Source organism: Ischnura elegans (assembly GCF_921293095.1).
Source record: "Ischnura elegans chromosome 13 unlocalized genomic scaffold, ioIscEleg1.1 SUPER_13_unloc_4, whole genome shotgun sequence".
Lineage (NCBI taxonomy): Eukaryota > Metazoa > Arthropoda > Insecta > Odonata > Coenagrionidae > Ischnura > Ischnura elegans.
In genome coordinates, this window is record NW_025791660.1 from 4790510 (window position 1) to 4816540 (window position 26031).

A 26031-nucleotide genomic window follows, 5' to 3' on the forward strand; every position below is an offset into this window, starting at 1 on the left:
TTTTGTATACAGATGCAGTTTATTGTCATTTGTTTAACACACATAGGTACATAATTACAGTAAGAAACAGGTTACCCTAAAACACAACAATCACAAGGATATTGGGAAGCAAATGGTAGCAGCAACCATAACACAGACCCCTAAGTCATATGCCTTAGGTTAGACACTTCCCATGTCCACCCTACTTTACCATCTAGTTTATCTATAAAGAGAAATGTATTCTTAAGATACAGTCCACAAAAATCAAATAGTAGACCAACAAAGGATTGATTACATTAAAATAACTAGGATTTGCAAAAGGCAAAATTTTCAGTAAGAAATAGTTGTGACGGTTGTATGACAATATTTTACAATATAAAAAGACAATATTTTACCAATGAAAAATTATCATTATTACCATTCCCAACTGGGTATTTCCTCATCATTTTTAACAATACTTGAGTAAACGACAATGAATTATGCGCCTATATATAGATTAGTAAACGGTAAAATGAGAACAATCGTGATACAAGTGTAACAATATTTTTAGGCTATTGGCACAATTTGTACAATTTCAACCCAGAAAACATCATTGATTTCATTATTAATTCACAGTGAGAAATACAAAGGAATGAGAGGAACATAAAAAAGATAATAGACCTTGAGCAGACAAATTCGAGTGAAAGTTAGTGGCATTTTGTCTTAATGCAGAGTGAGCTAAGTGGGTGACCTTGCAATTTTTTGGTACCCAGCTCCTTCAAAATACAAATCAAGAATCCATGACTTCTCCATGCATTCACTACTACGTCTCACCATCCCTATTGGGTATTTGCTCATCATTATCAAACACTACTTGTGTAAACGATAATGAATTACGTGTCTCCTGAACTTTTTGCTCAAGGAAAAATGTCAACAAATGCAATCTTAATGATGTATCATTCCAGTGAGTATGCATGGCAGGTGCATTTCAGTAACCAATTTGAGTAAGCCCTTCATACCGTCAACTAGAACAATAATGCCTCATAGATGTGTGGACGGAAATGCCTCATGAAGTCGCTCCTCCTAGAGGAAGTTTTCCGACATTCCCTGCAAGAATAGGGTCTCCCTCCTGTATGGGTGATGGCCGAGGGTGGACTTGTGAGCAAAAGCCTTGCTGCAGGCATTGCATGAACAAGGTCTAACTCCTGTGCGTGTGAGCTTACGTACGGTGCATGGGGATTCTAAGAGAGAAGGATTTCAAGTAAATGCTACATGCATAAGGTTTGTCTCCTGTGTGCGTATGTTTGTGTGTGGTTAGCTGGCTACTGTGATAGAAAGATTTGCAGGAAATGTTACATGAATAATGTCAGTCTCCTGTGTGCATGTGCATATGGCTTTTAAGGGCACTAGTATACGTGAAGGACTTCCTGCAGACACTGCAGAAATAGTGTTTATTCCGTGTATGTGTGTGTGTGTGGGTATACGCATGTGCTTGGTAAGGTTAAAATTATGACTGAATGATTTACAGTGTATTCAACATGAAAAAGTTTTTTCTCCTGTGTGCGTAAACATATGGTTGTACAAGGTGCTTCCCTGAGTGAAGGATTTCCTTCAGACACTGCAGGAATAAGGTTTATCTCCTGGGTGTATATGCATATGCTCGGTAAGGGAATCACTGCGACTGAATGATTTACAGCATATTTCACATGAATAAGACCTCTCTCCTGTGTGGGTACGCATGTGTGTGCTGAGATTGCTCCTCACAGAGAATGACTTATTGCATACACTACAGGAATAAGGCTTATCCCCCGTGTGTATACGCATGTGCTTGGTAAGGTAATCACTGCGACTGAATGATTTACAGCATATTTTACATGAATAAGACCTCTCTCCTGTGTGGGTACGGATATGGGTGTTGAGGTGAGAACTCAAAGAGAAAGACTTATTGCAGGTGCTGCATGTATAAGGTTTCTCTCCTGTGTGTGTATGCTTGTGTGTGCTGAGGTTGCCCCTTAGAGAGAATGACTTATTACAGACAGTACAGGAATAAGGCTTATCCCCAGTGTGTGTAGCCATATGCTTGTTGAGGTTGCTCCTCAGAGAGAAAGACCTCTTGCATACAGTGCAGGAATAAGGCTTATCCCCAGTGTGAATACGGATGTGCTTGGTAAGGCTATCACTGGTACTGAATGACTTACAGCATATTTTACATGAATAAGACCTCTCTCCTGTGTGGGTACGGATATGCTTGTTGAGGTTGCCACTCTGATTGAAAGGCTTATTGCAAATGCTGCATGTATAAGGTTTCTCTCCTGTGTGTGTACGCTTGTGTCTGGTGAGGTTGCTACTCACAGAGAATGACTTATTGCACACACTACAGGAATAAGGCTTATCCCCAGTGTGTGTACCCATATGATTGTTGAGGCTGCTCCTCTGAGAGAAAGACCTATTGCAGACACTACAGGAATAATTCTTCTCCCCTGTGTGTACACGCATGTGATTCTTGAGAGTAGAAGATTTAGTGAAACACTTATAGCACACACTACAGGAATAAGGCCTCCCTCTTGCGCTTGAACACTTTCCCTTTTTGATGTCTCTAGTGCAAGAGGAGGAATTTAAGGAATCACTTTCTACACACGTGTCAGCTCCTACAGCAAACCTTCCCCCTTTTCTATCCTTTCCTTTCTCCAGAGTCCCTCTGGATACTTCCTTTAGAGGCCCATTTCCTTCATGCCTCAGCCCTTGCTTTCCACTGGCTGTCCCTTTTATATCTAGCACCATGGATGATTCATCATCCACGACTAAATTGCTGGCGACGAAATGAGTTTCAAGGTGTTTGATGAGCTCACTTTTGGTGCTGAATCCACCTGTGCAGTGGTAGCAATTATACGTAGTTTTGTTTGACATTTGTCCCTTTACAGCATTTTTCGCCTCACAATTACTGAGCTCATCTTTGTTCCCCATGCCTGCCTCTGCGCAACTCCTCTTTCTACTAATTCTGATCATCCTGAGGGCATTACGGATTATTGGTGCATCACAACCACTTGCACCCCTCACCTCACCCATTGTGACTCTGCCTCCACTGATTTTGGATGCCTGCTTGTCCATCATATAGAATTAAGAAAGATGTTGACTTATCAGCAAGAACAGCTCCACATTTTTCCAAGTCTTCATTAATCACATTCCTTCATTCCCCTGCTTGAGATGCTCCATTCGCAGATTAAATGAGTCAGTGAGGCTGAGGAAGGAATAGTCACCACTTAGATGTTTCTCTAAACTTCCTTTCACCAGCTGGAAGCCCTAGAAAAGAATTTTAATATTTTAATCACAAAAGAAAGCTATAATGGTCTAATTTATAAAAGCCCTTTAGTTGATAACTAAAGCCATTTGATAGAAAGCAATATACCGGCCTCTAAGAATCAACATTGGCCGCCCATTTTATTATATGTTCATTTTTCATTCGATCTAACAAGAAGGTGTTGTGTCTTTCAACTTCAATAAAACTGAAATTTGGAACCAGTACTCAATAAAATTGATAGCACCAAAATGAAGTACATGAATAATGGTCATAGGTGAGCTTCCTATTGAATTATTTATGTGCATAGAAGGAAGGTCAAGAAGAAGTAGTAAAATTGTGTAACAAAATATACAATAAAGGTACAGTGCCAAGGGAACCTGTAAAGACAATTATGATACTGATTCCAAATAAAGGAAACACCAGAAAGTAAGAGGAACACCCAAACAATCTGATTTCATATATGACTAAGGCATTGCTGAGAGTTCTGAATCTAGGACTTGAACGAATAACGGAAAAGAATGTTGGTGACGAGCAGTTTGGCTTCAAAAGAGGTAGGGGTACCATACAAACTATTGAGCATCCAAGAAAATTGGAGAAATGTACTGGGGAAGAGGAAAAGATGTTAGCTGTGGCTTTAAGGACCTGAAGAACGTATTTTACAGGGAAAAATGGGATAAGCTATTGGGTATTCATAAGATAAAGAAAGTAGACTGGAGGGATGGTAGGCTGATTAGGGAATTGTACAAAAGCAGACGGTGGCTATGAAAGTTTAAAGTATGAATCTGTGCCGGGCAGTAAGCAAGGGCTGCTGCCTTTCACTCACAATGCTTAACACATGCATGGAGGAGATGGCCAGAAAAACCAAGATGAGTGAAAAATGAGAAGGGTATGGAGGATGCAATAAATAATCATCAAGTTTTTCGTCGACATGGAGATTCTCGCCAATGACAATTGGAAGCTTCAAAAAATGAGGAGGAACAGTTTAAAGGAAGGAATGAAAGTATATGTAGTGAAAACTAATGTTGTGACAGTAAATGACGATGGAAATGTGACTGATATTATCAATGGGGAAAAGAAAGAGGAAATTAGAAGGTACAGATATTCAGGAAGCGTGCTGATATAAGACTGAAGAAGTAAGGCAGAGATAAAGGCAAAAAACTATGGGAACAGTAGCTATGCAATTAATTATTTTACAAAGACGAAAAACTTGTGTTAAATAGATGAAAAAGGGAACAGAAACCCAATCCCGAAAGCCAGACACAGGGCTGCATCATTATAATGCTATTGTAATCGCTTGATGGTTGAATTGGGAATTGAAAATTGCGTTGGGAATTGCTGATGGTAAGTTGCAGAAGCATTTTATTCGCACCCCTTATCTCAAATTTGAAGATGCAATTAAGCAAAGCAATGTAAAAGAAGAAAGCTGGGAGTAGTCCAGAGCAGTGATGGCTGCTCTTGGGAAAAAGGAGACAGAGGACAATTGCTATATGCCACCGTTAGCATTGATTATGCTTAAACAATGAGGGTGCTTTTTAAAGTGGACAGAGATTAGAGTAAATTCCAGGGTAATAATAATATGGAAAAGGTAATGAGTAAAAATATGATGATATCTATCAAAGGATATTGTAATGCACAGAAATGTATCAATGGATGACCTGTCAGGTCCAAATTTTCAGAATATTTTTTCTGTTGATAATGTATCAATAGTAATTACCCTGTAAGCCTCAGTGTTTACCTTTGTAATCAATTTATAACAATTTATACTTTCTATGCAAAGTAACTTGGAAAGAGCAATCTAATACTATTATATAAGATTTTCTTCTAATCATTTTAGTACTTGCTGACATAATACAAAATGAATTATTTTCAGTTGGTAAGTCAATTTTTAAAGTACATAAAATAAATTAATACCAACTATTTTTTTAAACTAAGGACTTCTCATATTATACCATATTCAAGAAAATATTCAGCTTTTTCCCCAATTCATGTTTCTTAACCATATTTATGTATTAACTGTAACTATATTACTTTGTTTGTTTAAAACCTTCCTTCTATAAAACACCGTGAAAACATTGAGATACATAAGTTGTAAGTGAATATCGAACACTTCAATATTCGTGACATATTCATTTGGATTATCAAATTAATTAGTCTCAGTTCTTTTATTTTCCAAAAATGCCATTTTTAATTTGTTTGAGTTTTTTGCATTCAAACGCTCATTTTCAGAAATGGAGACTACAATCCTAGGGTTAGGGCTAACAAATGAAAAATCAGCCACATTTTACAAGTTCATCTGTTATTAATTTCATATTTATCTACAATACAAGAATATTCAATTCAAAACGATCTCTCGCCCCTTATATCACTGTGGTTACTAAGGTAACAGACAACAAACTTTTTTCATTTATATCTAAGGGCTTGACTATAACTGAACAGGAGTATATACATGTGGAAAAAGAATTTTTAAGTGTGGAAAACTGCATTAACAAGTTTCTCAACATGATACATAGACATCCATTTGTAATTTGTACCAGGGGCACAGCCAGGAAATAGGGCTAGGGGGGGTTTCAGGCGCAACTATTACTGAGGTGCCTGGGTGTATGGCATACCTGACAGGGTTATCGGCAGGTGCAAGGGCCCTCTGCCAGAATAATTAAGATAAATGGTTAAAAATTGTGAGTTTTAAGGCCTCTGAGGGATATTTTATAAATCCTTGTACTATAATATAAGTAATATTAATCCAAATAAATAAAATATATTAAACTTCAAAAATTGTCTGAGCTCGGGGGGGTGTTATCCCCCAAAACACCCCTCGCTGTGCCACTGGCAGAGATGGGCAAAATACATGTTTAATGTATTTTAGATACAAAATACAAATTACTTTAAAAATCTGTATTTCAAATACAAAATACAAATTACATCTAAAATTGTATTTTCGATGCTAAATACAAATGTAATTTCAAAATACTCTATTAAAATACGAAATACATGCCTTCACCGAAGTTCTTACCTAATAAAAAATTAAAATATGAACTATTTTTAGAATGAGAGGCTCAAACATTCTTGCAACGCGTCTATAGGAAGCTGGCAATTTGACCATTATCCATGGCGAAATGTCTTAAATAAAATGGAGAAAAATGTCTCCTGCACCTTTGAGAACAGCGTCAGATTCTATAAGTCCCCTCCAAAAATTACTCAATGCAAAACTTCGTTTCGCAAAATACTCCACACGCGACTACGTTTTGCAAGTATACAAGGGCCTACGGGTGTTACAGAAGTAAATTAAGGGGCAATTTATTGTCCCATAGATGGCAGGCTAATACAGACTCATTCGGGATCCCTGCCATCTCGTCGCACGCTCTTTCTACTTATGCACAAAAAACATTGCATGTATTTTGATTTTGAATGTATTTTAAAAATACAAACTACTCTTTAGTGTATTTTCGCTACAAAATACTCTCAGGAAATGTATTTCCGATACAAATTACAAACTACAAAGGTATCGAAAATACATATTTCAAATACAAGTATTTTCGATACTGCCCATCTCTGGCCACTGGTATGTACTGACTATATACCAGTGTAGAATATAATGATTAAGGCTATTGATAAAATAATCCCAAGCAGGCTTCAAAGTCTGAGATTAAAATCAGAGAAATATAACGCGACAATAAAGTGCAAAGCAGGTGAATGCTTGGTCATGGTCAAATTTGAAAATGTCAAATATTTTTGTCCAGAGTTGAAAATTGCACATAGGATTTAAAGTAATGACTCTAACCCGCAGTAGAATATAGTGATTAAGGCTATTGATTTCTTGCAGGAGAATTGTCTTAATTTTATTTAACACGTCTATATTTTTTTTAACAATTCTTAAGATACAGTCACATCTTATAACCATAGCTAGATTATAGGGTTCTACATTAATTACAGCCGTGGTCTACATTAATCACGACAATAAAGTGAAATAATTCGGGCCGATTAATCGGCCCCTGGCACTTTTTGCGCAACCAGCCAGGGCCGGTACATCGGTCCGATTGCAGTTAAAGGGTTAAGGATGGAAAATAATAAGTCTCTATCAGCAATAAAAAAGCATGTTTACAGCAGAAAATGATCACGCCAAGCAAAGCATTTGCCATGATTCCCCCCCAAATAATGTACACTTAACCAAGCATTATGAACAAATAGAGACCTCTAGAAAGGAAATTAAAAAGGGAGTCTATCAGCTTTCAAGAAGCATAATCAAGAGAAAAAAATGATTAATCAAATTAAAGCAGTTGCCATGATTATCACCCAAAAATCAGCACTAAAAGAAGCATTAAAAAACTTGGAAAGCGAATCATCGGAAGCACAAGGTAATCACGCAGCTTCAAGGTAAATGTCACGAGCATCGCACAAGCCTCAGTATTAAAAGAAGCAATATGAAAATTTTGAAATAGGTACATCAAGTGAGCAATTAAAAAGAGCATCCTTAAAAACTTGGAAAGCCAATTCACCATTCATAATATTCAGGCTTCTTCAAAGGAAATATCATGAGCATTCCTGGCAACTCAGCACTAAAAGAACTTTTTAGGAACAATTGAAAAGAGGGCACTTCAGAATGACAGTGGAAAAGAGCCCCTATGAGCACTAAAAAGGCACGTTCTATTATACAAAATATTATAGCAGCTAAAAAGCAAAGAGGAATGCACTGTGGGTGCCCAATTACATCCCATAGAATTCCATTCTATTGCCACTCCGTCACATTTTAATCGACTTTCAAAAATGTCCGCTGTGATGATTGGATAGCAATCCGATTTTTTCCAATATTTTGCTCAATGGAAATAGCAAATGCAAGGAACAGTATTGAAGACATATGAATTTGATAAATAACATCATCCTCAATGCATATTTCGGTTTTCACCCCTCATTACGCCTTATTTCCCCATGTCACTAGTATGAATTCGTTCGTCACCGACGTGAGTGGAGACTTGTATACCCGTTTAAATGCATGGTGGGTGAAAACTTGTTTAATTTAGGAGATCCTCCTTTGTAAAATTCGTTTATGAAGCCATTGTAATTGGATACCTCATACGCTTTGTACTAAATAGAGCAATAAAAACGTATACAACATTGATATTATGATGACATTTAAAATGGGTATCCATTAATACTAATAAGGCACGTTCAATTTTACAAAATGATCATGCAGGTTTAAAGCAATGCCATGAGCATCCCCCAAAAATCAGCACTAAGATAAATATTAAGATCAAACGAAAATAGTATCTCTATGATGGCAATAAAAGGAACGTCTATCAGCAGTCCGAAAGCATGTTCACTAGAACACAATCATGAGGCAGTCCAAAAGCAAATGTCATTAGAATACCCAATACTCAACACTAATACTGCATAGTGAACAAATGGGAATAGATACTTTATGATGGGAATTAGAAAGAGCATCTACCACCACTCGAAAAAGTAAAGTCACCAGGACAAAATAACAATGGGCAGCTTAAAAGCAAATGCCATGGTGATACCAGAAAACTCAACATTAAAAAAGGAATATAAACAATTGGAAATAGGCACTCCATGATGACAATTGAAAAGATACTCCCTAATAATTTGCCACAAATAAACAGGCATCCTAATCCATGAAACGTAAAATCAAGTCAGCCATAAATTGTATTTAATAAACGAACTTAAACCCTCACCAATTACGTCATCTCTGTTTGCTTGTTATTTGATACCAAGTCAGCAGATACTTTTAAACGGGATACGCTACGGAACCCCCATGTTCTCCAGATAAAGCATCTTGATACATTAAACCGAATATATGAAGCTTATATCTCCATGAATGATACCCAGACTTAAGTACTAAGTCGTCCTAAAACATGTCACTAATAAAACTGTCGAGGTTAAAGCCAAATTTTCGGAGAAACAGATATCAAGTTTCAAAACAAACTCGAATTATATTTTATATTCTAGGATGTCGCATCCCAAAACAGATCCTTCGTACTTACAAACCTCTATGTTATAAAAAAAGAATCAGATTTGAAACTTCTCATAGAGAAATACACCTCTAATCAATTATATTTGCTGAAATTAGAGGTTTCCGGTTTAGAATTTCATATTTTCGCTACTTTTCCCAAAGATCATACACAGCCAATTTACAAAAATATAGTAAGCTTTTAAGGCTTAAATTGCGAGGGTTTAAATATTTCTGCGACGTTGACAGAGAAGAATGTGATACTTAAAATGCCGCGAGAGGATTTTAATACACACGGTATTCCTACCAATAATGGTATTTAAGGACACAAAAGTTGATAAGACAAAACAGTATCATAACATCATGTAGTACATATACCTGCGAACATTTAGAACACATAATATCATTATGACAGGGCCAAACAACTCCGAAAAGCATTATACATCACCTAGAAGACGGAATACTTGCTATCACACCAAGAGAGTAATCCTGATTAATGAGAGACCACTTGCAGGATTTTACTATGAGGTGGTGATATGTAATTATGCATTTTTAATGAGAACCATAAACAACAAAACACACTAGAAAGTCACGCAGTATTCTCCACCATAAATATGGATATGATCAAGAAGCCTACTTATAGGGTTCTTGGATATGATACACGAATAAGAAGTCAGTGACGCCGGCATGAAAACAGAAGATTATATACTAATATCTCCATATAAAAACAAAAAAAGATGGATTCGGCACCACCTAAATATCTATTTTGCTAATAAGTCGGATATATTGAGTCCTCTTGTTTAAAGGCAAAATTAACACATGCATATAATTACGTTAACATGTATATAATTACGTTAACATGTTTACCCACGAAAACTACATAAATCGACTTGAAGGAAGTCCTGCACAAACGGGAATGTCTAATGATGAGAACGCTATCTTCCATAACGCACACAAAAAACAGATTTTGCTCTTTTCCACAATACACGAAGCTACTTCAAACTCCCTTTCATTAATTAATCGAACCGTCGCTTCACATCATACCCATACATATAGGCTATATAGAATAGCTAATCACACCACGAAAATAATCTTTAAATCCAAAAATATGGATATTATACACGAATATGAATTCAGAGCGAGGGCCTCACAGTAAAAAAATATCCAATAATTTTCTCAACTTACTTGACAGGAAACAAAGGATCCAGCAGCAACTTAAAACCTATTTTGCAAATAAGCAGATAACGTTTTAGTTTAAGGTCAACAACAACACATTCAAGTAGGTACTTATATAGCTTAACCACTACCATCTTTACAAACAAAGAACTACTAACCTCGACTAAAAAGATTCCCGGAATCAAAATAAATCCAAAAGAAATGCTTAATAATGAGAGTACCACCTCTCAAAGCAAACAAAATAGGGAGTTTATTAATTTCCGTCATAAACACAATTTCCCGACATGCTCCCTCTCACGAACTAATCGATCGGACACTCGACTCGACGTTATCGACTCAAAAGTCGATTTCAAAACGCATCAACACATCGATATTAGACTTCGCGCAGCGGTCATTTCAGAATGGATATACATTTCAGCCTCAAAACAAACTAAAGATAGCCTGGGTGCTAACATCTGTTATTACCAATCTTATTATTGAATCTGCGGTTATTTCAACAATTACTCGTTTCATGAATTACAAGGCCTTAGCTGCTTAGCTACCTGAAAGCAATACGAACTATTCATTTGAGTGACACTATGATCACAAAATCCCAGAAGGAAACTACTTTCATTTGGATGATAAGTGAAAACACTGAGGAATACTCAAGGCATGGTCCATAAAAGTCAGCTATTAATAAATCACCTCAAATATATATCACGATGCAACAGCATGAATATAGAATATAATCAACAATTTTCACCATAGAGTTTACATTACTATGTAAGTGTAGAGTATTTACGATTTCCATGGTCATTTGACACGGTCACATCATCCGTGAAATAACCATGTTAACGTAAGACCATGTATACAAGGTTGGTTTAGAATCGCGGTTTTATAGTTGCTTTTTCTTCCGCTGAGAGCATACCAAGGCCAAAGTTTGAAGACTACTTGCATCAAATGGTCACTTCGTTTGAAATTCACGAATATTCCTTTGATTTACAGCAGATTATCAAATTTTTTGTTACGATTATGTATATATAAGACCAGAAAGGAATTTAAGCCCAATTTCAGCTCCCATATATTGCTTAACTCCCTTTTGTTGGCAAAACGATTCCAGAATTTCTTTATTTTAGAGTTCAAAATTTTTTTTTTTCAAAATAGCCATGTCAAGACTCATGCAATAAACCTCAATAATATATCAGTTTAAATTAATGCAAATGGAAGAATTCTTCATTTTTCGACGAAAGGCCCATTGTATATTTAGTCTTCTCATGGTAAGATACACACTTAAAGCCCTGAGTCTAAACTAATCTTTGCTTGATTGGGCTGTTATCAGCTAGGGTGTCAATGAGCATTTATGTATTTTATGTCTATCTGTTGTAATGTGATTTTTAGGTGATATTTAAAAGTGTGCTTTTTATATCCCCTTTTTATGGTATACGTATCCCTATTTTATATCGGACAAGCTAAGCAAAGACTGGTTTAGATTCCAGGTTTGTAGCTGCAATTCTTCCCGCTAGCGAACCATGTATACCATCGAAAAGTGATGAATTATTGCATTCTGAAGGTAAACTGATATAATATTGAGTTTATTTGCATGAACTCCGAAATGCCTATTTAGAAAACCCTTTCTGCATACTAAAGAAATTTGTGAATTATGTTTGTCACTGAAGCTGCAGATATGCACATAAATTCCACTTTGACACAAACTTCATATCACTTGGTGAAATTTTCATGTATTGTATGGGAAAGAGGCTAATATTTAAAGGAGGATATTCAGCCTCTTGTAAATGTGTCTGTAGTGGTAAAAACCGCAACTACGAATCCTTCTTAATAAGTACACTAGTTTTTCCATATGTCTCATATAATAAAGTGGTGTTTACGTGTCAATGAGCATGAGAATTGTTCTGTATATTGTGTTTAAGCTGTTGCAATGTAACTTATTTTTAAGTTTATTTACGAGTTGTTTGCTTTTTTAATCTTTTCGTTGAGCATTGCAAAGTATTTCCATACATCATCGCAGTGAATGCAGTTTACCTATGGGAATTTGAAATCTGTGTCAATGCTGATCAGTGACAATTGTTTATACGCAATTCCTTTCCGAACCTTTACTTATCTCTGGTTGTACTCTATGGAGTTCTCTCTCCTTACCTATAAAAATTCCCCTTCCATAATCATTTTCAAATAGGGTAGTTTCCTTCATCAAAGAAAACGAAAGGCATTGATCGCGATTCGTTACCCACCATTAGTATATTCATAATACACAAATTATTTGGTTTTTCAAATACCGGTTTAGACGAATGGCAAGGGTCAAATTTTATCCTCAATTGAAAAAGGCCAGATTGGTACCCAGGCGATTCCATTCCAGGTGACGTCATAGGGACCTAGTTTCTACACGAGAGGATAGGAGTTTTACATCGTCTGAAGTTACCAATGCATGCATGAGACACAGAGCTCAGGGAAACATGTCTTAATAATCACCTATTAAAACTGGCTAAGGTTGGAAAGTTTTCTTCGTTTGATAAGGTATTTATAAACTTTTTTTAAGCCAAGCGCTACCAGCCAGCAAGGTACTCAGCTACCCGCTAGCATCCTGCATCCTATCAGCGCTCAGAGCCTCGATCAAGGTCACCTCACATGGCGGAAGGGGGTACCAGAAATGCGTCGCACGGACTTTTACCCTTCATTCCTACTTACGCGTTGTGTTTTCGCGCGCTTGAAATTTTTCACTTTTCATTTAATCGCAAAAAATAGATATCGTCATTTAAAAATCTTAAAGCGTGAAATAAGTTCTCCAGGAGTAATAATCTTTCGATTTAGGCAATAAAAAAACAATAGGAAACCACCCTTTTTCCAGTAAGCCCTTATATCCATTTTATTTATTATTTATCATGTCTTTATAAATAATCTAGAAAAAATGTGTCTAATTTTTATCCATTACCTAATTTTTACTGTACTACTATCAAACTTTTTTTTTATTTTCTGAGCAGAAATGGATGGATGCATTTGTTTTTGAAAAACCCAGAGCATAAAGAAACTTCATGCCTTCATTCAAATTTGCCAAGTGTTTAATGTTCTGCCAATAGGGGACCTAACCAATCTTAAGTAATGATACACCATTTGCCATGCAATTCACAGTTTTTACATTTTATACACTTCTTCAAGCCATCAAATAATGATATTAGGCAATGAATCAAAACATTTGTATTAAAAATGATTATATAACTATACTTAACTACTAAATAGAGTTTTATACTCATACTTTATTTATAACAGGAGGTATTCAATTTTCCTTCTGGAGCTTGCTGGGGAATAACTATTCTTAACTCTCTTGATGCATATGATTGGCACATGTTTCAACGGAAGTGGTTGCCAGCTTCCCCTGTTCTACTATTATCTTATAACGGTCCTCCTCTCTGAGATTGAGAATGAGATATGGATGATAGATAAGAGTATTTTCAGTACTATTAGCAAAGAGACAACATAAAAGGGGCCCAATTCCATTGCATACAAGCTTGACTGATGTTGTCATTTGAGGAGCATTGTAAACGGTTCAGAGAAATGTCTGCAGCATGGAAATGACTGCAGAGAGTTCCATTCACTCATGATATTTGTAACAGAATAAACTCCAAATTACCTGTGCACAAATTTTCAGTAGTTGATGGACAGAATTTCAACAAATCTAACATGAAATTGTATTCTACAGTGGAGCTTAATGCAACTTTTAACATTTAATTAACCTAATGCTATTTTTTTCCTTCCTATAAGCAAATCAGGACATGCACACAAAACATTTGCATCATTGAGTTTTAGTTCCCATTACAAATGAAATACAATGAATTTTAATGAGAAGAAATTCCCTTGGACTGCTGCAAATTAAACCATTGCTGGCTGACAGTGCAGATCACAATGCATATTCCTAGAACAATTTTACCAAAGCTCATGGTACTAGGTGTTAGGCCTCTATTGTCTATAAGGATGGCAACACGTGGGAGAAAAGACATTAATGAACCCGCAACCGGTTGAGAGCCTCATGAAATCCTTTTCTTCTTAAAAACGAAATCAATGTCGCCCACAAATAATTCTTTCAACCTAATATTCATAACTGTAACAGACATTCCCACTGAACACTGCAGATATCGTCCCAAAAAGTGCCATGGTAAGTGAGAGATGCATTATTTCAGACATTATAATTCAAATTCTGTGCACCATAGGATGAATTTACTGGATAAGGATTTCTTTCTGGGGGGGCACAAGCAAGGCCGTATCCAGGAATTTCTTTCCTTTTTTATCCTAATTTATGCATAGATATCTTCCAAACTTGCCTATCCACAGAATGAGGGTTCAAGCGAAATAACTAGGGAAGACATAACCATATTACCTAAGCCTTTGGTTGGTTGTTGAGGATAAGTTAACCATTTGCCTATCTTTCTCGGGTTAAAACCCAACTTAAAATGAACAAATCAATATTCAATGCTCAATAGTTTGTAGAAATAGTTTGAGTTGTTCCTTTCAATCTAATTTATATAAAGATATCTTGTCATATAAAAACTTTATGCTATTTTTATCATAAATTATTCAGCTTCTACACATAAGCTATTTGTAACACACATGTAAATTAATGTATGCAATTCGAATAATGCCACCATCATTAGTAAAACCAATTTCACTAAAATTCCTTCGTGTAACATCTAATTAACCAGAAGATGCAAAAAAGTCACTTCCAATACCTTGGGGAAGTTATTGGAAGTCATTGGGTTTATAGTAAAAAAAAATGATATTAGACTACAATTCTAAAGTTGTTTATATAAACTAAGACCCAAAAGATTATTACTTTTAATTGAGGCTTTGAAGGCTACTTGTTTATTTAAGATAAGATCTTAATATACATTAATTACCACAATTAGAGGAATTCCTGCTATTGAAATCAATCCTGATATGAATATAATTGATTTATTGTTGTTCTGATTTATTCAAATTGTAGATATATTGTTTATAGTAAATGCACTATAAGTTATTTGTAGATAAAAATATAATGTAATTATGGTTGGTTTGATTATTACAATAAGCAATCTTTCAAATAATAGACAAAAACTCCAATACCTTGGATAAGGTATTGGCAGTGGTAATTGAATTTTTCAAGAATGGTTAAACATAAGTTGGTACCTTCAAAAGCAATGTAAAGCTGAATATCTGGGCAAATCGCACTTAGCCCATGTGCCATGTAATGTGGAAATATATTGCACATCGGCCATGGAACTCACTTACCCCAAGCACCGGGAAAGTGTGATCCCTTAACCCATTTACGGGCAACGTTGCGAAAACGCAACATTATTGTGAAATGCAAAAAAAATGTTTCGATTGAATTTTATTCATGTAGAATTCACTTTTTTCGATAAAAATAAGTTTAAACTGATTTTTAGTAAGATTATAAAGACATTTTATAAGTATTACGATATTTATAAAAATACTCAAAATGTGTCAATTTTCGAGTCTCCTGTTAAGCAAGATAAATAATTTTTCCTAAAAGTGGCTATTCCCTTTATTAAGTTTTTTATTCGTCCATGTGGACGTAGAACTTTCAATTAATAGATATAAAAGCTTATATTTCGTCAGGGAGTCAACATTAAGCGAAAATTAGGTCCGGAAAATAATGTTGCGTTTTCGCAACGTTGGCCGAATCCGGTATCTACAGGCAGTTATGCAACCCGCATTACCACACATTTCCGTCCCGTAGGATTATGCCGTTTTTACTGTCAGATATAATCCTACGCCTTTTTATGCCTCGTATTTGACAGATATCGTCGTATTTGATAGTTAAAATTCTTGGATATTATATTTTCAATGAGATGCCGCATTATTTTACCTAAATCCAATATAAATTAGAGATGCATTACGGCTTGAAAGAAATGAGTCGAAGTGAATATTTTTACATAAGATAACGTATTTTCCAGTTTTTAATTGACATTTTTATCACAACAGATTGAATCACAACAAATAATGACTATTTATGAATTACATGAAAGCATTTCGGGTGCAATGGAACACAAAACTTTGTACATTCAATCCGAATCAGTCCTTCCTTACTTCACGATTCAGCGATATCACCGACTTCCACAACAAGATATTGGGTGAAAGAAGACGATAAGGCGTGGATTTGGTTCGAAACTGATTGAACCAAAACATATTTAGATTAATAAAAAATAATCTACACTTATCAGACAATTCCTGTCTGGACAAAAATGACAGATTTGTAAATCATGACCGCAATTTGACGACTTGAATTAAGAATTATTAAAATTAGGAATATTTGCGTATAAATTTTGAAATAATGAGCAAATGGTACCTCACTTTGGTCACTACAGTGCATAAATCTTCTTATAAAACGAGCCTTTTAGATTTTGCTTTTAACTTTGGTGCTTATGTTATTCAGACGGTTTTAGGGTACAACCAGACGATAGAAAATTACTTCCATCGAAATTTAGGCTTGGAAGCAAGTGTTATTCTGGAATTTCTCAAGGTTATCCCTGATCACTCGAATCATCATATGTTTTTCGATAACTTCTTTTCATCTTGAAGAATATTTATGGTTTTGGAAGAAAAGGGATTATTTGTCACTGGAGCCATCCATGAAAACATAACGGAGGAGTGCCTGATAGAATATAATAAAACTATCGACGTGAAACCGAGAGGAACATGAAAACAAACATTTGATAAAGCCGAAGGTTTTAGTATTGTTCGATGGAATGATAACTAGATTGTCCCTGTAGACAGTAGTACAAGTTTTTCGCTTCCATTGGGCACAGGGAAAAGTTTAAGCAGAAAAAAGAAAATACTATTTCACATACTATTCTATGTTAATAAAAAAAATACTCTTCGTGTTATTGGGGAGTATAGTAAATACATGGGAGGTGTGGACCTACTTGATAATGCAAATTATCGCACAAGAATTCAGGGGAAAGAGGTCCTAGCTTATCAACTTACTGGAAAGCGTTTGCACTAACGCCCGGAGATTGTACAGGTTATGCAACGGAAGTAAATTTCACTGGTAGACTTCAAATCGTATCTAGCAGGGACGCATCTAAAAAGTGAAGTGAATCAGTCAGTACATGACGTAACCCTATATAATTCGCGTCCATAAACATAGAAAAGTTAGGCCATTTAATTCATCGCGGATTGCTGAAGCATGAAAAGACGAATTTGGCCATTGAGTTTAAAAAAATGCAGTAGTTGCCGAAACAGTGTAAAAGCCAAACCATGCATGAACGTACAAAATTTTATGTTCTATTGCACCCAAAATGCTTGAGTATTTCATAACTGGCCATTAATTTTTGTAATTCAATCTGCAATGATAAAATTAAAATCAATGAAAAAATGTGAAATACATGCTCTTCTAAAAAAAATTTCGCTTTGACTTCTTTCTTTCAAACCGTAAAGCATGTCTATTTTATAGTGGATTTAGGTCAAATAACAACAACATCGCATTGGAAACATAATATCTAAGGATTTTATTTACCCAATATGACGTTATTTGTCATATACGTGGAATAAAAAGGTATAGGATTATATCCGACAGTAAAAACAGCATATTCCTACGAGACGACAATGTATTGTAATGCGGGTTGCATAACTTCATTCAGATATCGGATTCGGCCAACGTTGCGAAAACGCAACATTTTTGTTTTACCATAAGCAAATTTTTTTGAAGGCCCATATTTTCAATTTACCTTATTTAGCATGTTATTAGGTCAAATGAAGAGAAAAAATTATATATTTTCAAGTATTTCTTTACTCGGCCGGTAATGGGTTAAGAAGGCTTTAAGAAATAAATTATAAAATTACCACTTTACAGAGAGAGGAATGTAAATCCAAAACTCTTTTTCGGTTATTAATACATATATTTTACAATGGATCTGAGAATTTTAACAAGCCTAGAAAAATTTCCTAAAGTAGTTTAAAGTTGATGTATGCTATCTAGGGTCAGTCAACAGGCTACCTAAGCCAGTTTTAATGGGTGATTGTTAAGACATGTTTCCCTGAGCTCTGTGCCTCATGCATGCATTTGCAACCTGAGCACTTACCACACCTTAATAGGGTGGTTTCCTATTATTTTTTTATTGCCTAAATCGAAAGATTATTTCTCCTGGAGTACGTATTTCACGCTTTTAGATTTTTTAATGATGATATCTATTTTTCACGATTAAATGAAAAGTGAAAAATTTCAAGCGCGCGAAAACACGACGCATAAGTAGGAATGATGGGAAAAAGTCGTGCGACGCATTTCTGGTTCCCTCTCTCGCCTTGTGACGTGACCTTGATCGAGGCTCTGAGTGCTGATAGGACGCAGGATGCTAGCGGGTAGCTGAGTACCTTGCTGGCTGGTAGTGCTTGGCTTAAAAAAGATTTATTAATACCTTATCAAACGAAGAAAACTTTCCAACCTTAGCCAGTTTTAATAGGTGATTATTAAGACATGTTTCCCTGACCTCTGTGCCTCATGCATGCATTGGTAACTTCAGACGATGTATAACTCCTATTCTCTCGTGTAGAAACTTGGTCCCTGTGATGTCACTTGGAATGGAATCGTCTGGGTACCAATCTGGCCTTTTTCAATTGAGGATAAAATTTGACCCTTAATGAATGCCTTTCGTTTTCTTTGATGAAGGAAACTACCCTATTATGTAAAAAATATTATTTACCATAAAATAATTCGAATAAAGGTTTTTGTAATCAAGCACAAAAAAATTTATAAACCACTGACATAGATAATTTTAGCGAATAATATTGTTATCAAATCACTCAAATATCATACAAATACAAAAAAACAAATATATTATATTTTAACATAACAACGGACAAGTACACTAAATAGCCATGGTGTGTTAAATAATTTTTCTTAATATGCTTTAGAAATTTTAATCTTTTTGTTGAAATATTTTATTGGATACTTTTTGAGTAGCAAATTTACCTTTTAGTACTTGTATACTTATGCATTTCTCTCATCTCTTAATATTTAATACGACTTTAAACTGGTAAATGAACTTTGAAAACGTCCGCAAATATGATTCTTTAAATGACCTTAACTTCAAGAGTACAAATTTAAATCAAAACAGGGGTTTAAAGTAAGAAAAAGATATCGAAAACACATACCAAAAAATTATTTGCATCTATTGATATCCTTAATTCGTAGGTCATAGTTGAATTCCACTTACCCAATAATTTTATGCTAGGATTATATTTTAAACACATAGTTGTACGAAAAGATAAAACATCTGCAGTCCTCACCACTGAATAACCAAAATCGGAAACACTACATGGGAAACTGGACTTATTTCACTATTCCGTCGATCATTGGAGAGGTCCTTTAATATCATTTAATATTGATAATGAACTAATTTAATGCCCCATTAACTTTTGTGTCCTAAACATATGATCCTGATAATAAATTTTGTATCCTATGCTTTTTAATAAATTTTGCATGTATTAATTTGATGCAGACATATATCTTAATACCTTGCCCGTTGAGGCTTCGTCAAATACACGATTAAGTTACTTTTTCACGTTATTATCTTAATCTGTTGAACCCACAAATACAAACATCTTACTAAAGTTTTCAATCTCGTCGATATGAACGCGAAACTATTAAGGCTTGCCTACATGGTAAACTAACACGAACAAGTTAATATCTACTTACTTGAATGATTTCACATTATTTGTAAGTTACACTAGAATTCCAATGAAAAATAAGATGTACTCACCCTTAAGTAATTTATACACGAAAAATTTCTCAGTTCTGCATCCGATTTATGACAAATATTTCTGAAATCATTGAATTCGATGAGCTTTACCAAGCACAGTGCACATAAATAGCCAGGCAGGCCATCTCCCACAGCACCCTAAAGAATCAATTAACCCTTAAAGGACCAACCTTTTTCCGGTTACACCGTGGACCAAGGGAGGGTCAAAAAATGTCCACTTATATTTTTTCGTTTTAACTAATCGTGAAACAGAATATATCTTCAAAAATTGTGTTTTTATAATGTTAAAAAATTTTAAAAGTTGTTTATCCAGCTAAATGTGATAAAGTCGCAATAAAAATATTGAAATTTTCTAATCTTTTTAAACTGATCATAAACGAAATTATGATAAAAATTCTTCAAAGAGGTTCCGGGTTTCATGCTCTTATTTGGAAATTAAGTTTCTAAATCACCAATAACTGTGCATCTAAAATAACAATACGGCATAGTGTTTCAAATTTAAGCCAATTTTCAGCAACCGTGCTCCAGGACAACAATTTTATAATGATTTAAAATAAACCTAAAATTTTCCACTCCGTTTTCAGTTACCTAATTTAAAAGTACATGACAAATCATAATACGTCTCCTAATTTAAAAACATATGTTCTATATTGATCGTAGTATTTATTTATCAATAATTATATCATTCCGATAAAGTTATAAAATTATTAACATTAGTAATCACTTATGAATAATCAACTCGAATCTTCTGATAAGGCAGCATTATTGCCTGTATTGTATACGTTAGTTTTCATGCCATGTTTACCGCAAATATAACTGTTACATATAGTACATTATAATCATAGTTTTTTTACAATTTGTTTGGTTTTTCTCTTTTTGATGTGAGTGCGTTGCTGCACTCGTGGAAACTTCCTGTGCCAATTACTTTGACAGCAACATATGACGGCTGTATTTTTCTATCTGCAGCCCCTTCCATCATCAATAAAATGTGGTTCTGTAAACCAATTGTCTTTTACAACTAATACTGTATTGTGGCCGCACAAGTTCAAGGCCCAACGAATATGCCTAAATGATGTCTCCTTTTATTTTTTTGATATTTTACTGAGGAAAATGAGTATAAAAAGAGAGAATCCATTTAGGGCAGCAATGTCGATTAGTGCAAAGAAGACAGATTGGCCAACTTCTTGTAGGTCTTTTGGTGGAATACTTGCATAGCATCTGATCAATAACATCAACCCCTCCTTTGGTGTAGTAGTATAGCAAATTTACGTGACATTTATTTTTGAAACAATTACTGACATTTATATTGGATATGAATAGATTTCTATATGCTGTGTGGATAGAGAAACGATATTTTTCTTAGGCTCCTCATTGGTGATGAATGATAAGAGTCTGGTGGGTGGGTGAGTCTTGGGTGGACTCCCAGATCTCGGGTCTGTAAATTCAAACAAACTTGAAAAAAATCTTCTGACTAGCTGTTCCCTTCGATTGTTCAGGAATACGTTTTCTGTAACTCTGCATAGTTCCAACCATAGTCAATCCATAAAGTTCTTCTGCTAGCTCCACAGAATTATAGTATCTACCCATTGACACATTTCCCCCGGAATTCTTGATTGGGACCACCAGGCGTTCACTATTTCGTTTGAACCTCTGCTTGTTGATGGTTCATTATTTTCTCAGGCAACAATTTCCATGTTGAGCACATACCTCTCATAACAGTTGGTGAACATTCTTATGAGTATCCCATACTACCCTGGTTATTGTTCCATGATTACTATAAATCTACACGTTCCCCTAAACAATGATAACATTTCATCAACTAACATATCGGGTTCACAAATGTAATATTTGGGTGATATCGCATTGACCATTTGGAATACCGAAAAATAAGCGCAACTTTGTATTTTCATCTTTGTCTTTCCCGAAGTAGACTTTTCATCAAATAAGGCAACAGTTCCTGATATCAGTTTCAACTCTTCGCAGCAATATAGGAGGACCTTCCAAATCTATGCAACGACCAATTCTAAATGGGTATCACTGTTTGCACCAAACAATATCAAAACTCCTACGAAGGATTTTAGTTCTACCGTATCATTTTTAGACTTCGAGCTCGTTCTGCTTCTTCATTTGTATACCGTAAAATCATGTCAAGAATTCCAGGGTTAAAATTTTTCAAATGACTTGCGCATATCCTTTCCCTTACCAGCAGGTAGTAAACATTGCTTTTTCTGCAATATATTTTGGATGGCTCGCCTAGTCACGCGAGGAGGATCACTCAGGTTTTTCCTTGCTATTTTTGCAACGTACTCGACATCTTCCTAGCTGCCTTTTTTGCTACAAAAGTCACTTCCTTCACCTGCATTTCTTTCATTATTTGAACTGACTTCACTAGCATGGACTACAGTTTCACTCAATTCTTCATTACTGATTTATTCTGTCACTTATAATTTCCAATTCTCATTTAACGTCACTCTCAGTCAAGAAGATAAGCAGATAGGAAAACTTTTCAAAGTAATTTTTTCACTCAAAAGCCACCGCATAGTAGCTCTAGATGTCAACATGAGGACCAAAATTTCACAAGAGCTTTGCAGACAGCATGCCATGCATCGTAAATGCTCACCGTATGATAGGTAATTTTGAGATTGTATCCTGATTGTATAAATTGAATTATATTGTATACAGATTGCATCTTGAATGGCAAGAGTTCAAATCACACAGCAGCTGAGGGTGAGGGTGAAGGTATTGAGTAAATTAGCCGGTGTGTCATAAATTTAAAAACACTAATATCACGGTAAGAAAGTGGGCTAGTTCTTGTTGCACTCATATTTTTTCATCAATGGCATTACTGTTTGACATGAAGGTAAAATACTACGAATTCTTGCTAGTCTGATTAGATAGGTAACCAAAGTGTTTCCGGGGTATGCAAAAATTCATTTTGTGAAAGATGCTTCATGAATGGCTGGATAAAGCTCTTTGCGCCCTTTCCTGTTCATGAATGAATAAAATAATTAAAGTGAAAAGGTTTTTGCGAAAGTATTATAGAGGGAATGACTTCAATATTCAAAATTTCAGAAGGGTATTCAGAAGCTTTTTTTCGATATAATGTATCATTTTATAATTCTGCCAAGCAGAGCCTATAAGAGTAAGCAAAGTGAATAGAAACAGAGAGTAATTATTTATACATGCAGTTCAAAATTTTTAAAGAAAATTAATCAATATGTAAGATAAATACATTGAAAACTATTTTTACGAATTCTGATTTCTAAGAAAAGAATAATAATTGAAACTATGTAAAGTAGAAATTTTTTAAATAAAATCAAAGTAATAACATCCTATAGTTAAAATAAATAAATTCAATATGGAGCCTATAGTTGAATTAAAATAAACGTTAATACTTAATTTAAACTAATTAAGTTATAAATTATAATCCCAAACAAAAATATTTATCCCATTACACGATTCCATTCGGTCGAAAAATATGTCACAGGTTGGACCAAGGGAGGGTTATTTTGTGTCCACCGCGTATTTACGCTCTCATAACATTGTATGAACAAAATTTTCCATATACATCAAGATATATTTATCTTTTTAAACCTATATTTGACAATATAAAGAAGTTATAAATCTGTATTGGGTGAATGAGTACCTAAAATATTGAAAAAATAAAAAGGTGGACATTTTTTAGCCCTCCCTTGGTCCTCTAAGGGTTAAAACATATGCAATAGACTTCGGACCTATCGTGGAAAATAAGTTCATAGAACGAAATAAAAAAAGAACTTAGGAAATCAATAAAATGTAACCCGTCACTTACTTTTAATTCGACTAAATCATATAAGGCATCCTCGACAGTTATCTCGCTTGAAACAATTGAGGTAAATATGTGGTAATAATAATCATATTTCTTCATGCAGAGTCTGCATGGGGTACTCTCGGAATGATTTCCTGAAGACTCCGAGAAATCATACTCGTGCTTCCACTGCAATAACTCATTCATTCTCTAAATCAGTTCACTCCAACAAATCATCCACGTATCACTCAGTGATTTCAAAATTCCTAATACATTAATATCATTTCCATGAAGTACACCAATGCAAAAACATTAGACTTATCAAAGAAAAGGGTGTAATAAGCTCACATTTAAATAGGACCTCAAAAAGAAATCACATAGCAGCAGGATAAACAGCAAATATTTTAAAAGAATTTCAAGCTTATTGACTAGAACCCTACATAAGGACGATTGTCTTTGTGCGCTCCGATCGTCATTTGCCCAAAATTCGTGTATTGCCGATATTTTTTGCAGCTGAATTATTCTGTTCTAAAATCAAAGAGTAGGTAAGAGGCAAAAAAATACATCGAGAACATATTCCTCAAAATTCTTCACGTTCATTTATGTGTGTTATGAGTTGGTCATTGGTAAATTCAAATGTATCACTTTTATGACTGAATGAATTGTAAACACTTAGTTATACCAAAATAAAAAGCGACTTCGGTCGTCACCATTCAGGTACCAACTGCGAGTTAATTAATGCCTCGTCAGGATTCGGAAACACTATGAGGGAAATTGGACTTTTTTCACAGCTCCGTCGATCATTGGCGAGGTCCTGTCATAACATTCAATATTGTTAACTAACAAATTTAATGCTACATTAAGTTTTGTTCTTTAATAAGAAGTGCTTTTCAGTTATTTTTTCATGTAATAAATTGATGAAGTCACTAAGCATTTAGGCCTGTTTACACGATGCATTAACAGGTATGAGTTAATGCACGTTTTCATGAATGATTTTTGTGGACCAGAACGGTAAATTTACGAATGCATGAACCAAAGTAGAACAAGTTCTCTTTTCTGTGCATGCATTCGCACAAGTTGGGTGGTTACACGGTGTATTTTGGCGTTCATTCTCGTGTTCATACATTTAAACATTAACCCGTACGTGTTAATGTGCCGTGCAAACAAATACATTGCCCGTCGTATACTTCGTTATCGTATACACAATTAATTACATTTTCAAGTTATTGCTATAATCTGTTGAAACCACAAGTAAAAAAAAAAAAACATTTATTAAAAATTTCATTCCAGTCTATATGAACTTTAAACTATTAAGGCCGGGCTAAACGTTAAGTTAACACGAACAAGTTAATATCTGGTTACGTGAATGAGTTCACATTATTTGAAAGTTATACGAGGCTTCCAATGAAAAAAAATAAGATGCACTCACCCTGAGGTACTCTCTACACGAAAAGTTTCTAAGTATTCCGACCGATTTCTGACAAATATTTATGAAATCATTGAATTCGATGAGCCTTTTCAAGCACAGTGGGCTGGCAGGCAGGTCATCTCCAACAGCAACCTACGAAAGGAATGAAACATATGCAAGAGATCAGACTTTCTGTGGAAAACATGCCCATAAAACGGAATAAAACAATAACTACGGAAATCAGTGAAATCTTAACCCTCACTTACTTGTAAGTCAACAAAATCGCCTTAGGCATCCTTTCCAGTTATCTGGCTTCCTGCAATTGAAAAGAATATGTTGAAACAATAATCATTTTTCTTCATGCAAAGTCTGCACGGAGTACCCTCAGCATTCCTTTCTGAAGACTCAGATAAATTCCCAGTGATAATACTCATGTTTTCACAGCAATAACTCATTCTATCTGTAAAACCAGTTCACTCCTCAAACAAACCATCCACACAGCACTCAGTTATTTGCAAATTTCTAATACATTACGTTCATTTCTATGACTTACGCCAGCGCAAAAACTTCAGAATAATCAAGGAAAAGTGCACAAAAAGCTCACATTTACATTGGACCTAAAAAATAAATCGCTTTTCGACAGAAAAGACAGCAAATATTTTACACGGACACCATGCTCGTAGACTTCCTAACTCTGACCAT

General features: G+C 35.0%; 1 protein-coding gene across 5 annotated transcripts; it reads right to left on the bottom strand.

The window, feature by feature from the left end:
• LOC124173137 (zinc finger protein OZF-like) lies at positions 1 to 25450 on the bottom strand. Of its 5 annotated transcripts, XM_046552647.1 has the most exons (4): positions 23946 to 24873; positions 20135 to 20272; positions 10404 to 10440; positions 1 to 3258 (listed from the first exon to the last, which is right to left on the bottom strand). In XM_046552647.1, exon 4 carries the CDS (start codon positions 3067 to 3069, stop codon positions 1570 to 1572), a length of 1500 nt encoding a protein of 499 aa, XP_046408603.1. In that variant the 5' UTR covers positions 3070 to 3258; positions 10404 to 10440; positions 20135 to 20272; positions 23946 to 24873; the 3' UTR covers positions 1 to 1569. The 5 variants fall into 5 exon arrangements, with proteins under 5 accessions (XP_046408603.1, XP_046408601.1, XP_046408602.1 ...); XM_046552645.1 differs by lacking the exon at positions 10404 to 10440; XM_046552646.1 differs by lacking the exons at positions 20135 to 20272; positions 23946 to 24873 and adding an exon at positions 10553 to 10640.
• Positions 25451 to 26031: the final 581 nt, after the last annotated feature.

Excerpts from the sequence above, each read along its gene's own strand:
- LOC124173137 (XM_046552648.1), bottom strand. The coding sequence starts at position 3,069 with ATGATGGACAAGCAGGCATCCAAAATCAGTGGAGGCAGAGTCACAATG.